The 15,951-nt window shown below is 38.7% G+C and overlaps 1 protein-coding gene across 7 annotated transcripts in view; it reads left to right on the forward strand.

Moving 5' to 3' along the window:
* CSNK1G3 (casein kinase 1 gamma 3) overlaps positions 1 to 15,951 on the forward strand; it is a 212,900-nt gene that overhangs the window by 88,428 nt on the left and 108,521 nt on the right. For all 7 annotated transcript variants that reach the window (XR_016312431.1, XM_089675348.1, XM_089675405.1 and 4 more), the window contains exon 3: positions 14,538 to 14,578. Coding sequence is in view for 6 of the 7 variants with exons in the window: in XM_089675348.1 (XP_089531474.1) it covers positions 14,538 to 14,578 (41 nt within the window). In the remaining variant the exon portion in view is untranslated. The remainder of the gene's footprint in view (positions 1 to 14,537; positions 14,579 to 15,951) is intronic.

Consider the following 15,951-nt stretch of genomic DNA (forward strand, 5'->3'; position numbering starts at 1 on the left):
TGTGGGTTTATTTGTCTCTTTATTTTTGGTACTAGGACTTTAAGTCATATGCAGTGATTAGGTTTTGGACAGACATATTTGCTTGGTATTCAGTTTGCAGTGGCTCTAAAGAGGCCTCCTATTACAGTTTGTGTATATAGCAGCTTTCTGGAATGGATCCAGAGTTTTTCTTCATTCCCAAGACAATACTGGTATTTCTGACTGCATAGGCTGATTGAAATAATCGTCTGCTAATGGAGATCTCTACTGCCCTGTGACTTAACTAGCTGCTGTTTATTTAATTATGCTTGGGGTTCACACATTCCTGAAAACAAACTCATTGCTTTTTGTTCTTTTTTTAATAGTGCAAATATTTATTTTTATGTACTTTTATGATACTGGTTTTTTGTTTTTTAATGCATTGAGTCTTGTTTTAGAAAACACAAGCCAAGGGTGCAAGTATTAAAAGTAGGACCTTCAATGCACACAGGAATAATATAATGAAAACACTGTTCCTTTGCTTTATGATTTTCATTCCTTTGCTAGATATGTGCTACAAACATAATGGTTTAATATCCTAATATAACACTTTATCTGGTATGAAGAAGATGCGCTTACTCCCTGAGGGTAGAAAATAAGGCAAGCCCTGTGCCCCACCCCTAGTGAGTGAGAAAAATATACCTACCTGGGGAGAGAGCTGGTAAAGAAATTGTGTTTTTTAGGGCTCTTTTTAATCAGATATTTGTTGTACCTTTAAAGAGTAACTCCACTTTTGTTGAGAAAATAAAACCTTCCCCTCTGGGTGATCTATGTACATTACAATCATTTTACCATACTTTGTTACCAATTCCTACCTTTTTGTTAATCTGAAGAAATAGCGGTGTGCTTGTCTGTCACCATGTTGCAGAGTGAATCTGTATGGGAGTGATTTTATAATTATCAGCTACTGCACCTGCAGGACTCTAATGAGGAAAGTGGCCGGGTCTGCATTCCTTTTAGATAGGATTGCCCTTTTGGGAGTATCGTACCAAAATTCCATTTTGTTACAGGGGATGCCCAAATCTGACTTGTATCTTAGTTTAGACTTCTGAGAAAATCAACAAGCCAATCACACAAGCAGGATATGTTTCTGGGGGCAATCTGTACACGTTTTGTGTACAGCACGCCTCCGGGTAGCCATATTGCATTTTACAGAAAATCACAGTGCTGCAGTTTGAAAAGGAAAGGCAATTTTTAATAACATTTAATTACAATATGACATGAGTGGCAATTATATACACAATATTTTTTTTTGTTTTGTTTTTGCTATTTTTTTTCCCCCATGAAGGTGGAGTTACCCTTTAATGCATTTTACAGTGTGGGTAAAATGTATGTAAATGAGTCACTATGTTTTACAAGGGTATATTTAACCCAGCATGCTCCAATGAGATGTACTACAAAGAATGTTCCAAGTACAGTAATCTATGTGCATATTTAGGGGTTATCTCTTATTATTATTATACAGGATTTATATAGCACCAACAGTTTGCTCAGCGCTTTACAATATAACAGGAGACAATACAGTTCAATACAAGAGGGATAGGAGGGCCCTGCTCCTTGGAGCTTACAATCTCTCATTAATCTAAACTCCCCATCTGTGTCTGATTCATACCCTAAGGCCTTATACACAGAGGACTTTTTGCTAGAATCCTTTCCTCCTGGCAGCAGTGTTTTGGCAGAAAAAAAAACACCCGGCACTTATAAAATGTGTAACATGTTTAGGCTCGTCAAACGCTTGGGCATTCATTTCATTGGCCAGAATAATAATTTTACTCTGCCCATTGAAATGAATTCATTCTCAAGCACTAAACGCACCTAGCTCTTAAGTGCATTGAGACACGTTTTTTTTTTCCTTTCTGCCAAAGCACTGTTGCTCCTGGACATATTGGCAGTTGTTTTTTTTTCCAGCCACTAAACTCTAAAAGCCAATGTGTGCATGGACACACAAACTAACATGCAGGGGTGCTTAGAGGCAGACAAGAAAAACACTGGATGCCCCTAGGAGCAGCTAAAAACAACCCTCCAGTGTGCGTGAGAACTTATAAGCACTTGTGAAACACTTGTGCATTTATGAAATGTGCCATGCTAAATGAAATAAATCAATCCTATCTAGTGCTTCAAATCATATGCTTTATACCCATACACTTAAATATCTTCAATTGCAATAACACATGTAGCACGTGAATAAAGACAACAAATTGTGTATCACATTTATATAAAATTTAAAACACAATAACAAATTTCCAAATGTGAACATAGAAAATAAAAAAGTTGAAGGCAATCTATTGCAAACAATTGACAGCATCCATAAATTACATCTTCTTTTAAAATCCTTGTGCAAAATGTGAAGTCATAAATATACACTGGTGCCAAAGTGATTGTGACCTCCACTTTTCCCAGTGGGCACATGCTCACCTTTTTAGATAGATCCTTGAATCAGGTCATGCAGAGAATGCCCTCTTTAAAGCCAGGCCTGGCTAATTCAGCTCACTCGATGCAGAGATCTCCCAGTAAGGCCTGATTCACACTACTGGTGCTGTGTGAGCTGTGTTTTGCATGGGCTGCAGTGTTCCTGAAAATGCAGGGATGTCACTTTTTAAATTGCAGCCCGCATGGAAAACGTAAGTACAGTGCAGTTCCCAGAGCGGGAATCAGCTACTGCATGTTCCAGTGCGCACTTGTGCCGTTAGGATTCATGGCACCTGTACGCATCTCCTGCTCTCTCTGTGCGGGTGGTTGTGGCTGTGGGAACTGGTGAGGTCCCATCACCTGTACAGGTGTGAACCTAGCCTAATATGATCAGCTCAAAAAGATAAACACAAACCATAGTGCACTCCATACCATCTACAAGCTTTATGAAGAGAAGTTACACTCACATGTATTTTAAAACAATCAGGCTCATCTAGTGACTACAAGAAACCATGTCTCAAGTGTTGGTGCAGTGCAGACTCTCATCACTTACAGACTGCGAATCCCTTCAGGCAGTCCTAGGCTGATCCTTCCACATGCACAATCTTCTTCCTCCGCCCAAGTAGTTGTGTCAACCCTGACATCATTAATGGGCATGGGTCCAGAAAATATACAGCTGTGTATCTTTACACTCATTCTCATAGGCTAAATACACTGATACATTTGTGCAATATCCACCAGATGGTACCTTCCCACCTTCACAAAGTAGTTCATATAAAACCTGTCTAATCTACCAGGAGTTACTTGCCTGAAACTACTACTTCACACAAAAATATATTTTAGGATACTTAAGAAAAATGGGTGTGTATGTGTAAGATCTGCTTAATATTAAAATGCCTTCCCCTTTGTACTCCTTTTTTTTTATGCTCCCTTTACCTTCTCTCTTTCTTCTCTTTCTATTCTGGGAGACCAAAAATCCATCCCTTCTCTTCTTGATTTAGTTTGTTTTTTGAAAGTTCTTTTTCTCCAAAAAAGGAGGAGAATGGGACTCTTTTATGTCCTCATAATTGTCCAAATCTATTCTGGAATCTGGTATAAGTGGTCTTCCTGCCTATTGGGGCCTCTCAAACTTGTCTTCAATTGCAATTTTTTTCCCCCTATTTAATATTGCATTTCTGTAATGGGGTTCTGTATTTTATACATTTTCTTGAAGGCATTCACTTTTTGTTCCAGAATCTAAGCTCGTTCTTTATTGTCTATTTCCAGATATTTTATTGGATATATGGCCATGAAACCCCTAGATTCACCTGCTTACTTCATTTATAATGTTGCACAAATGTATCCTTATCTATATATTTAGCCTATGAGGATGTGTGTTTAGGTGTTGGAGTGGCTAAGTGGTTAGCACTTTTGCCTAGCAGCACTAGGGTCGTAAGTTTGAATCCCAACTATGGTGCTATCTGCATGGAGTTTGTTTTTCCTGTGCCTGTGTGGGTTTCCCCGGTACTCCCAAGACATGCTGGTAAATTAATTGGCTCCTGTCTAAAATAGCCCTAGTATGTGTATCTATGAATGTGTGTTAGGGACCTTAGATTGTACGCTCCTTGAGGGTTAGGGACTGATGTGAATGTACAATATATATGTAAAGCTCTGTGTAAATTTACGGTGCTGTATAAGTACCAGTAATAAATAATCTAATTACACAGCAGTATATCACCTTGACCCATGTCTCTGATGAAACTACTCAGGTGGAACATGGAGATTGTGCATGTGGAAGGTGCTGCGTAGGAGTGCCTGGAGGGGATCTCAGTTTGTGAGCATTGAGAGTTTCCACTGCACCAGCCCTTGAGAGAGATTTACTTGCAGTCAGAAGAGCCTGATTGTTTTAAAATACATGTTAGTGTAACTCTTATCTTTGTAATAAAGCTGTTGGATGTTATGGAGAGCACTATGGTTTCTGTTTATCTTTTTGAGTTCATCACTCTGCAAGTGAGCTAAATTTGCCTTTAGAGTTAGCCCTGTCCTGGCTTTAAAGGGGACATGCTCTTCATGACCTTCTGATACTAAGGTCTGTCTAAGAAGGTGAGCATGTGTCCACTGGGAAAGGTGGAGATCACAATCACTTTGGCACCAGTGTGTATTTATGACTTCACATATTGCACAAGGATATTAGATGTAATTTATGAACTAGATTGTAAGCTCCAAGGAGCAGGGCCCTCCTTTCCCTCTTGTATTGAACTGTATTGTTGCTGTATTGTCTCCCGTTATATTGTAAAGCGCTGAGCAAAGTGTTGGTGCTATATAAATCCTGCATAATAATAATAATAACGCTGTCAGTTGTTTGCAGTACATTGTCTTCAAGTTTTTGATTTTCTGTGTTAATATTTGAAGGTTTGTTATTGTGTTTTTATTTTTGCTAATGTGATACACAATTTAATTTTATTTTATTCAAGTGGTACATAATGTTATGTGTTATTGCAATTGATGTATTGTAGGTATGTGGATATAGAGCATATGATTTAAAACACTCGATAGAATTGATTTTTCTCGTATGTTCATTGACGCAGCCTCTTCTTATTCTCGACCATAGGGTTATCATAAATACATCTTGCTGCGCCCTCCCTCACCCTATATTAGTGATTATATATCCATACCATATGCATCAACACAGATATACTGTGCAATATATTTAGTTAAAAATACAACACATAAATCAGCCAAATAAATGTGCAAAAAACAAAAATTCACCATACATGGTTCAATCTTGACATATACAGTGTGTCCCACCACTGCTCACATGTCCACATTCGACCATAGGGTTATAGCCCCACTTGCTGGAGTAGGACACTAGGCAGAAAATTAACTTGGCAATGCTTATGGGCATTCCTATCTGTTATAAACCCCCATTCTGCTATAGGCAATCCATTCTTTTTTCTCTTGCCTAGTTTCAGGAGAAAGGACCTGTTTCCCTGCTGGGACCTCTAGTTCCATAGCTTTTTTTTTTCTTTTTCCCTGGATTTCTCCTGCAGAGATCTGCAATCAGTTGCTGGGCTGGGCAATAGGCTGGATGAGCTAGATCCAGTGGTCAACCCAGTCTGGACAACGATCACGAGCAAACTTTCATCCAATTGCTAGATCGCCTGCGACACATCCCCTTTAGACATTGTCCATGTCACAGCATTTCTGTGCCCCCTCACTGTGGTGGTGAGGTGGATTTCTCTATTTAACATTATACACACATCTGTGGATCAGTAAGTACAGTTCCCCCCTCTTCTCGCTGTCGGGTGGACGTGGGTGCTCTTTGGGACGGTCAAAGCTGAGAGTTCCCCTCCTTCCATCCAGGCCCCCCTTTTGCTGTCCGGTTACCTCTTGGCCCTACTCAACCTGGGTCCCCCTTTTTGGTGTTTTGGTGCCTGGATGGGGCGTATTTTCTGATGGCAGAGGTGCTGTGGTCTCCAGTCCTGTGCCCCTGCTGACAGAGTGTGGGCTGTCTGGGGGGAGGGCGCCTAGTGCCTCTGTGCATTCATATACTTGGACTCCCCCTGCGATCGGCGTGGCAGGTTTTTTTCCTCCTGGGGTGGTAACCATCTTTCCTGAGGTCTGTCCACCTTGTGGTCTGGATCCTGGTGGTCATGTTTTTTTGTAGTTTGGGGTTGAGCTTTGGTTGGCCTGGTTTGGTTTTTGTTTGGCCTTGGTTTTTCCTACTCCTCACCTTTTTTTTTTTTTTTCTTTGTTTTTTTTCCTTTCTTTTTGACACTGCTTTGTAGTTGTCCCTATGGCCGAAAATAGGAAGAGGCTGTCAGTCAATGAATGTAAGAGAAAACAGGATTTTTTTTGTGACAGAGTGTACAATCCTTTTCTCTGAGTTCATTTACAGACACAGCACTCACCCCTCTGTGTAGTTTACCTCTGACACTGCTTGTTACAAAACTGGATTGCCTATTGCAAAGATGGGGTTTATACCAGCTAGGGCTGCCTATAGGCGGTGCCAAGTTTTTCTGCCCAGTGTCCTACTCCTGTAGGTGGTGCTATAATCTTCTGGTCGAGAATAAGTAAAGGCGGTGTCCGTCAATGAACTCAGAGAAGGGAATTTTATAGTGCGTAACAAAAATAAAAAAAAAAAACTGTTATTTAGCGTGACATATTTCATAAATGCACATCATGTTGGGTGATTTTTTTTTTCTCTCAATTTAGATGCCAGCCGTTTAGTGTCATATAACAAGATTGCCTATATGAAACTTGGAAACACTTTGCCAGTGCTTTTCTTCCTTCAGATTTTTTTTTTCAACTGGTTAAGTTGGAGTAGTGAGGTGGTCCTAACAAGATGTTGCATAGTATTTTAAAATCATTGGATAATGAACCTGTTTTTGTTCCCTAAATCTTAAAATTCTATATGCCATTTTCATCATTGTCAAATGCTTTTTTTATGAGAACATCTGTTCACCATAATCAGAAATGCTTCATTGGTTTGTGTTTCACAAAGAAAAACCAAATGAGATCAAGCAAGAAAAAAGTGCTAAAAAAAGAATCAATCAAAATCAAATGCTGATGTTGATCATTTTATAATGCGGATTTTTATTATTTTTCATTTGATGTTTTTAAAGATCATAGGGAGTTGGTAAATGGCATGTATTGTTCCTCAACATGTTATGGCAATTTGATGAAAAGATCCATTACTTTAAGGGTATCTATAGCAATTTTGGTGGCGGAGGTGGCAGGTTAGAACTTGTCAGGTTTTTATTGTTTATCTTCATTTGTAAAATATATTTTGTCCTGACTGAAAGAATGCAGAATTTTTAGGTTATCACCAGAAGAGAAATGGAGGGACCCCCCCCCCCAAAATAAAAAAGTCTAATAGGAACACTGTATCGGTAACAACTGTCTAAGAGCATTGTGCTCAGTTTGAAGAGATTTTCTCCAACTTCACTTCATGTACTTATTTACATATTCTGAACAAGTACTGAAATTACTTTAAGGCTCCATGCACACTAGTGTTTTTTTTTTTTAAGCTCCTAGGTGCTGTTATCAGCAATTTTCTTTTCTGCTCCTAGAAGCTAATAAGTGTTATCCTATGTGTCCATGCACACTATTTTAGGCTATTTACATGTTTCAAGCTTCAGCACTTGGGAGCAGAGAAAAAATGTTTTTCTAGAGTTTTTTGGAGTCTTTTTCTGCCAGAAAAAAACTGCTAAACGCTTCTAAAAAGCTCCTAACTCCTTTTTTTTTTTTTCCTAGCTTTTTTTCTCCCTACATGTACAAATGCTACTAAAACACTAGCGCTCTTAAACTCATCTAAAATCTACTAAATCACTACTAAAATTACCAGTGTTTTTTATCCAGTGTTTTCCAGCATTTTTGGATCTTAAAAAACAAAAAACAAAAAAAAAAACGAGTTTGCATGGAGCCTAAAACAAGCCCACATTCACTTCTGTAGATAAAGGTATTGTGGAGAAATATATCTTCAAAACTTACAACATAAGCTCCAAAAACGACAACTCTCTTCCTCATTTTTTTCTATGGCAGGAGGACCTTGGAAGCCTGTCATCCTTTAAATGTAGGCAAATGGAAAGTGCTTGTAAGCTGTTACAAATCACTGAAGTCCAAATTTAAAGTCTGTTATTTTTATTTTTTTTTAAGAAGAATTTCTTCACAGCTCATCCAGCTGCAGAGGTTAGTAAGCTCTTTTGCTGCTTGCAAAAGTATAACTGAAGACACAGCTTTTTTTTTTCCCCCCCCAGGTTTAGAGTGGGGAGGGGTTAAAATGCCTGTCAGGTTTTTATTTTATTACTGTCTGTGTCTGCTTTGGGGAGATTCACCCTCCCTATTTGTCCCAGTGACCGCTATCACTGAAAATGAAAGAGAATCCCAAATTTTGAGTGCTCACCAAAACAGATGTAGAGGGGGCATCTTCCAATGGGGACACTAATTTCGGTGACCATGGTGACTACCAGAGATTCATTCACTTTGGATGGATTTCCTCTCCTTGTATTGACTATAAGACAGGAGGAGAAAAGGAAATCTTCCCTGTGGGACATAGATGGCAAAAAATGACAGGGGTTATAACAGTTCTACTGTAACGATATGCAAGTACTTTATCATTCACAGTCTGGGCACAGGTGCATAGTAAAGTCAACCTGTATTAAAGCACAGGTGTACTTTAAAGCCCCCCCTCAGGACTAAAGATATTTGCCTAATCGCCCATAGAGAAAAAACACAGCTCCAGGTCTGTGTGACATGATTCAGCCAACACTGCAAATGCAGAGGTGTTTACCCCCCCCCCACGCAAAAAAAAAGTAGAAACCAAAGGAAATGGCTGCACACTCTGCTGGTAGATATATATGGAAATACTCATAGACAATTGTCAAAACATTTAGCACGCAGATAAAAGAACAATCAGGAGAAAAGTTAACGCGTTTCATGCTCCATAGCGCTTATTCATAAACTTCAGATTTGCCTAATCTCTGTATTAAATTTTTTTTTTTATCTTTTTACACACCTTAAGCCACAGTCACATGACACTATAGCAACAGGCCTTCTCTTTTGTTTACTTCCTACTTGGGGTCCCTCTTTGGGTGTCCATGGCACTGACACTCAATAGCGAATGGCTAGTGGTGGTGTCCTCTAAGGAGATAGAAGAGGACTGACGTCAGCACAGGGGTTGGCAGGGGATCGGTAGCCTGTAGCTTCCATCGCAGAGATGGATAAGTAGTTCCCCGCACTTTAGGCAGCAACAGGTGTAAGCCATGAGTGAGGGTGACAATGAAAATGCTTCAGAAGATGATATAGACGCCATTATGAGACTGCTAAATATCTTACTAGAGGTGTTGCTAGAGATATTACTGGCCCTTGTGCAAATCAGTTTCCACATTTGCACATTCTGTTTCCACATTTGGACCTGCTGTATATGCATTTTGAATTTTGCGATAGGGACATAAGATTGTACATAAAATCTCATCAGTATGTTTGATAATGCCAGCAGAGAGTTGACTAATGCCGTTCAAAAGTACTTCAAATTTTTTTTTTTTTTTTGCTTTCAGCATCTAATTTTATAACGAATGAAATTTGTTGATCGTAGATTTAACCCCATTAACTATTTGACAATCTAATGAACTTTCCAAAACCAATTTTTTTTTCTAACAACTTGTGTATGGCCAGGTGAAGCTGCATCAAGGATGGATGAGAGTGATTCTGTGATCTCTCAAAAGCAAAGTACAGGCATCAAAGAACATTCATTAGATCTGGCTGTTTATTTTGGATTTAGAAATGTTCATGTGTCTATAGGCCTTTGTAATTGCCTGCTGGCTGAGCAGACTTGGGGTAATGAACAAGCCTGGAGTTTGTTTCCAAGGCTGATAGCTATTTTCCTTGCTCTCTTCCTTATAGGCACTACAAGGTAAGTTCACTTGATGCCTCCTGGTTTGTTTATAGGTCAGATGTTCCAGTGGCCATATAGTACAGACAACGCTAACCCTCCATTCAGTGTCTGTAGGCAACTTTAAGTGCTGGGGGAAATGGGGCAATGCTAGTATACCCTGTACAGTCTGTGGATGGTCACCTGTAGGTTTACTCTTAGCTAATCATGTGAAAAGTACACTTCATAAAATTGTTGACTTTTTTAAGATATCAGAAAAGGCAAACATTAGATCTTCATTCAAATAGCGTCTACAGATAAGGTGATATACGTAAATAAAACACAAGGAAAATTGCATTTTGAATAAATTAAGGAAAATATCAATAGTTGTAATGCTGTACTGTGGAAACAGTAAGTACATCCTTGGCCTCAAGTTGCTGGTTTTGCCCTGTCCACCAATTGGACATTGATTAGGTGAATTTTTGACAATTTCTCTATGCAGAATTTCTTTGAGCTTCTTTGCATGAGCTACCCTTTGTTAACCCCTACTTTACAATTAAACTGGGTTCAAGTCAGGACTTTGACTAGGCCAGTTCATAATCCTCCATTGCTTCAAGTTCTATTTAAACCCAAAACCAAAAACGGAATATATTGCAGCTCACCAGTTTGTTTGTTTTTTCATCTGTTTTCACCTGCTAATCTGGCAAGTAAACACACCTCCTGTATTAGAGTGCCTCCACTTTGCATGAAGGAGCACAGGGGCACCTTTGTCTGGGGGTGGGGAGTGGTGAATGAATCAGCAAATTTAGATGTGACTAAACAAATTAAAGCCAAGCTCCAGACAATATTTTATAAGCAGTCACAACAACAGTTTTTTGTTATTTTTAAAGGTTTTGCATAAATAAAAGCTGATCATTGTAAGCACCCCTGCCAGTGGCAAATGGTTTCTCAACCTTCTAACGGCTATCGCAAATGTGCTAAAACTTTAAGACAGATGACCTCTCATTCATGTCAAGCATGCTTGGATATGCAGAATGCATAGCTGACTCTGTGACCACAAGCTGGCCAGACACCTATTGCAGTAATGCAACTTCAAACCATAACATTTCCACAACCATGCTTCACATTTGGTATGAGGTTCTTCTGAAATTTTCTATTTGGTTTGAACAAACATGTCTGTTACTATGGCCAAACAGCTTTATCTTTGATTCATCAGTCCACATCACATTTTTCCCAAAGGCCTTGTCTTTGCCTGTATGTTCAATGGCAAACTGTAGTCTTGCTCTTTTTTTTCAACATTAAAAGCTTTTTGTGCGGCACACCACCCATGCAAGTTAAGATAGTGCACAATTTTTCTGATTCTAGGTTCACCAAACCAGGCCACCTTCTTCCATTGCTCTTTGGTCCAGTTGTGATGTTCACATACCCATTGTAGACTCTTATGGCTGTCGACACAGGTCAGCATGGATACTGTGACCCCATACACAACAAACTGTGATGCCCTTTTGTTTTTTGTTTTTTTTGCTTTCAACACATTGACTTCAGTAACAGCATGTTTACTTACTGCCTAATATATCCCTCCAACTCTTGGATGCCATTGTAAGGAGATAGTCTGTTAGTCACTTAACCAGTCAGTGGCCATACTGTTCTGCCTGATTGGTGTATAAACATTCTCTGAAGCTGGGAGATGGGGCTAATTCATTAACCGCATTCTGTCTGCAGGCTGTGTAATAAAATATAACTAAACACAAGAACAATATTGTATCATATTGCTGCTTACCATTATTTCTATGCGGTGTCTGCATTTTTTAAACTAGCAACTATTTTAATTTTATTTTTTTAAAGCAAGTACAGAAAATACTTGCTAGTCCTAGTCTCTTTCTGTGAGATGAACTGAAAAGCAAAAGCAATTCGGGATCTTATGTGTAATATTAAAACCATTGTCCCCCATGTAATAGAGAAGAACAAAGGCAGACAATTTTGAAGCCTAGCCTGGATGGCAGTCATGACTCTCTTCATAGATAAAGTGGAGAAGTGAGCGTAACAACCCAGGGACATGCAGTGTGTTTACGCACAAGATTACCAAGTGAACAAAAGTGAGAGAGCCAGAAAATGAGGAATGTAGGCACGTCATCTGGGGCTGCCTCTTCAGTACTGGGAAGGTGCATTATATTACATTTTTGTTTTAGATGTTTTAGTGGTCCCCAGTATTATCCCTGGTGTCATCTATTAATTAGCTTATTGTCAGATGCAGTTGCATTATTTAAAATTTAAATGGTAAAAAAAAATTTATTGGGTTCTTTTTTTACATTTGTCATCCTATAATAAAAACAGCTGTGTGTGTGTGTGTATAATTTTTTTTTAAGAGACTAATAAAATGATAAAATCACTGGTGATTAACACTCCTGAGCATTAACAAAAAAAATTGCCTCTAACCATACAATCGTAATAAAGAAAAGATATTAGGGAAAAGGATATTGAATAATAAAGGAGTAACAAAAACAGGCAAAGTATGTTGTCAGGCAGAAATAAAAATACAAAATGTATAATTTTTCATTTAAAAACACTGTGCATATAAAAACATTCAGGTCCTTGGTTAGATATCACAGTCACAATGTAAAACATAAACCTGAGCAATATATGTATAAACCTGACTCATTTCAATTCTTGGCATGTATCCTCATCAGGGCGATTGTGTGTCACATACATATATATGAAAATGATGACCAGGGAAAAGGATATATTTTTTTTTAACAAAATAATGTACTAAAAGCCTTATATAATAATTATTTACATATTCAAAAAGAGTCAAGAGTTATTGATTAGTTAACCGACAGCTTGTTGATGCTGCTAAATTTGGCTTGTGCATCTAGACATCAATGAACTCTGGTTACGAAAAGGTGAAAAGAAACAGACATTGCCTAAAAATTCCTGTTTGTTTTTTTCATAAATATATTTGGTTGCTGTTTGTAAATTAATTTTAAGTTTGTATTTTTTTTCCCCCAGAGTTAATGCACACAGGTGTTAACATTCTGCATTCGGTTCTTAACCGCATGCAGTAGTTTTTATTTTTCTTTTCGTTTTTTTTTTTTTTTTTTTTTTTTATAGATCTGAATGTAGTAGTACTGTATATTCTATACCCATACTCACAGCTGCCTCGTGCTCAATCAGCTTGTACCGTTTAAAGACAAAGTAGAAAATATAGCACCTGGGGTCAGTATTTTTGCATACTTTACATGTGTACACATTTAAACATCAGTACATGCTGGGATTAAAAACTGAGCTAGAAGAATTTTATGGATGTGAACAGTTTGCAGGCATTTATGCATCAGAACTCATGTAAACAGAAGCACTTTTTTACATTACATTTTTTTAAATTTTTTTTTATGTACAGATCTTTTTATCTTCAAGGTCTATAGAGATATAACTGTTCTTCTATAGCCTCTGTTTCCTTGTGTAGGAGGTTGGTGTGATATCAGTGCATGACCTAGAAATACCAGCCTTGCCCTATAATCACGCTCTCTAAATCAGCTGGATGATTACCACGTATTACAGCTGGGTATCAGCCTGTGTGTGGTTATTTTCATAGTCCACTTACAGGCATGACACTGACACTGGTATAGGCATAGTAATGCTCTCCTGAGTCCGTAGCGTGCTTTAGGGCTTGTTCGTATGGACTGCCAAAGCTTCGTCTCCCCATCACGACTTTTACAGAAAGAGGACAGTATAGAGTACTGTTTTCTATGCAAAAAAGGCATCCTCTGTCCTCCGTGCACCTGAAATAAATACATGTCAGGAAAGGTCAGCATGCTCTACTTTTCTGTCACGTCCCTCTTTTTGTGTTGCTCAGTAATGGTAGGCTCATTGAGGACAGAAAATGATTTTGGATGAAGAACAACAGTGCTCTGCTGTTCTAGGTCTCTGGCCTTTTTAAGAAGAAAAAAAAAACAGTTGACCAGGAGAGATGTGAATGTGTGGCTGAAACCTAGGGGGATTTGTCACATAAAATTTATATGGACACCTCATTTCTATAACATTATCTATACATGCATGACGAGCAGGGCCCTCTGATTCCCTTTTGTACCAAATTGTATTGTATCTGTAATGTCTGCCGTTATTTTGTATTTTTGCTATATAAATCTTGTATTATAATAATGACATATCCCTTGGGCCTCATTTACATATGTGCTAAGGCCGTACACTATGAATCAGCCATTTGCTTATGTGGCAGAAGTTGCCAGGTGCTGCATGCAGGTAGCCATTTAAGTCTATAGGGATGCACAGTCAGTTGCTCGACCTACTTTAGCAGGTGAGCAAATTGGAATGCACACAGCCTGCATTTGTGGCTGCTCACCTGTATGCTTGTCAAATTAGGGCTGTGTCTTTACAGCTGCTGCATCCCCATAGATGTACAAGGCCAGCCTGCGCATAGTACCTGGTGGCTCCAGTCGCATTAACAAATGATTGATTCCCTATGGATGAAATATTATTTCTGTTTACAGCAAATGGTTTTTACATGTGTTGTGACACCAAGTAATTTACCTACTTTTAAAATGTTTCACTAATAAAATAAAGAGAAAACTAAATGTTACTTTCTGTGTTGCGTCACCAGTATTTTAAGTAATAGGCTTTGTGTTGTGGCCCCATTACCAGTTTATGTGGACTTTGTATTCTGGCACATTGCTCATTTGTTTCTCAATGTGTTGCTATAAACCCTGCCTTGGCAAGCCATAACATTCTTCTTTTTGTTCTTTTTAAGGGAAAAATCTGTACACAAACGAATATGTGGCAATTAAACTGGTAAGTTCCGTTTTTATGGTTATTACAAGTTAAGTGTTTAATTACACACCTCCAGCTGACATTGAAGCTAAACTGCAGGATAGCATCCAAATGCACAGTTGATATGTATACAAGGGAACTGTTCTACCTACCAAAGGTTTTGTAATTCAGTGGAGTCGGTTTTATGATCCTGTCACTCCAGCCAGAAAGCACAGGCAGGTCCTACAACTCCAATTCTTGTTTGCTTAGACAATGAAGAGCAGAAGGGTTCTTTTGAAGTCATCCCTCTGCTCTCAACAAGTTACTTGTTCGCACATGTTCTTGCAATAGAACCTCATTGGCTCAGAGTTCTGCCCTCCTTCTGTTAGTCTTAGGCTGGACATACAGTGGGGATCAAAAGTTTGGGCACCCCAGCTAAAAATTTGTATTAATGTGCATAAAGAAGCCAAGGAAAGATGGAAAAATCTCCAAAAGGCATCAAATTACAGATTAGACATTCTTATAATATGTCAACAAAAGTTAGATTTTATTTCCATCATTTACACTTTCAAAATAACAGCAAACAAAAAATGGCGTCTGCAAAAGTTTGGGCACCCTGCAGAATTTATAGCATGCACTGCCCCCTTTGCCAAGCTGAGACCTGCCAGTGTCATGGATTGTTCTCAATCATCGTCTGGGAAGACCAGGTGATGTCAATCTCAAAGGTTTTAAATGCCCAGACTCATCTGACCTTGCCCCAACAATCAGCACCATGGGTTCTTCTAAGCAGTTGTCTAGAAAACTGAAACTGAAAATAGTTGACGCTCACAAAGCTGGAGAAGGCTATAAGAAGATAGCAAAGCAGTTTCAGATGTCAATATCCTCTGTTCGGAATGTAATTAAGAAATGGCAGTCATCAGGAACAGTGGAAGTTAAAGCAAGATCTGGAAGACCAAGAAAAATATCAGACAGAACAGCTCGCAGGATTGTGAGAAAAACAATTCAAAACCCACGTTTGACTGCACGATCCCTCCAGAAAGATCTGGCAGACACTGGAGTTGTGGTACACTATTCCACTATAAAGAGATACTTGTACAAATATGGTCTTCATGGAAGAGTCATCAGAAGAAATCCTCTTCTACGTCCTCACCACAAAAATCATTGTTTGAACTTTGCAAATGAACATATAGACAAGCCTGATGCATTTTGGAAACAAGTTCTGTGGACCGATGAGGTTAAAGTTGAACTTTTTGGCTGGAATGAGCAAAGGTACGTTTGGAGAAGAAGGGGCACAGAATTTAATGAAAAGAACCTCTGTCCAACTGTTAAGCATGGGGTTGGATCAATCATGCTTTGGGGTTGTGTTGCAGCCAGTGGCACAGGGAACATCTCACGAGTAGAAGGAAAAATGGATT

The sequence above is a fragment of the Staurois parvus genome, unplaced genomic scaffold (genome assembly GCF_062004578.1).
Source record: "Staurois parvus isolate SC_StPar_1 unplaced genomic scaffold, SC_StPar_1.0 ptg000004l, whole genome shotgun sequence".
NCBI classification, from domain to species: domain Eukaryota; kingdom Metazoa; phylum Chordata; class Amphibia; order Anura; family Ranidae; genus Staurois; species Staurois parvus.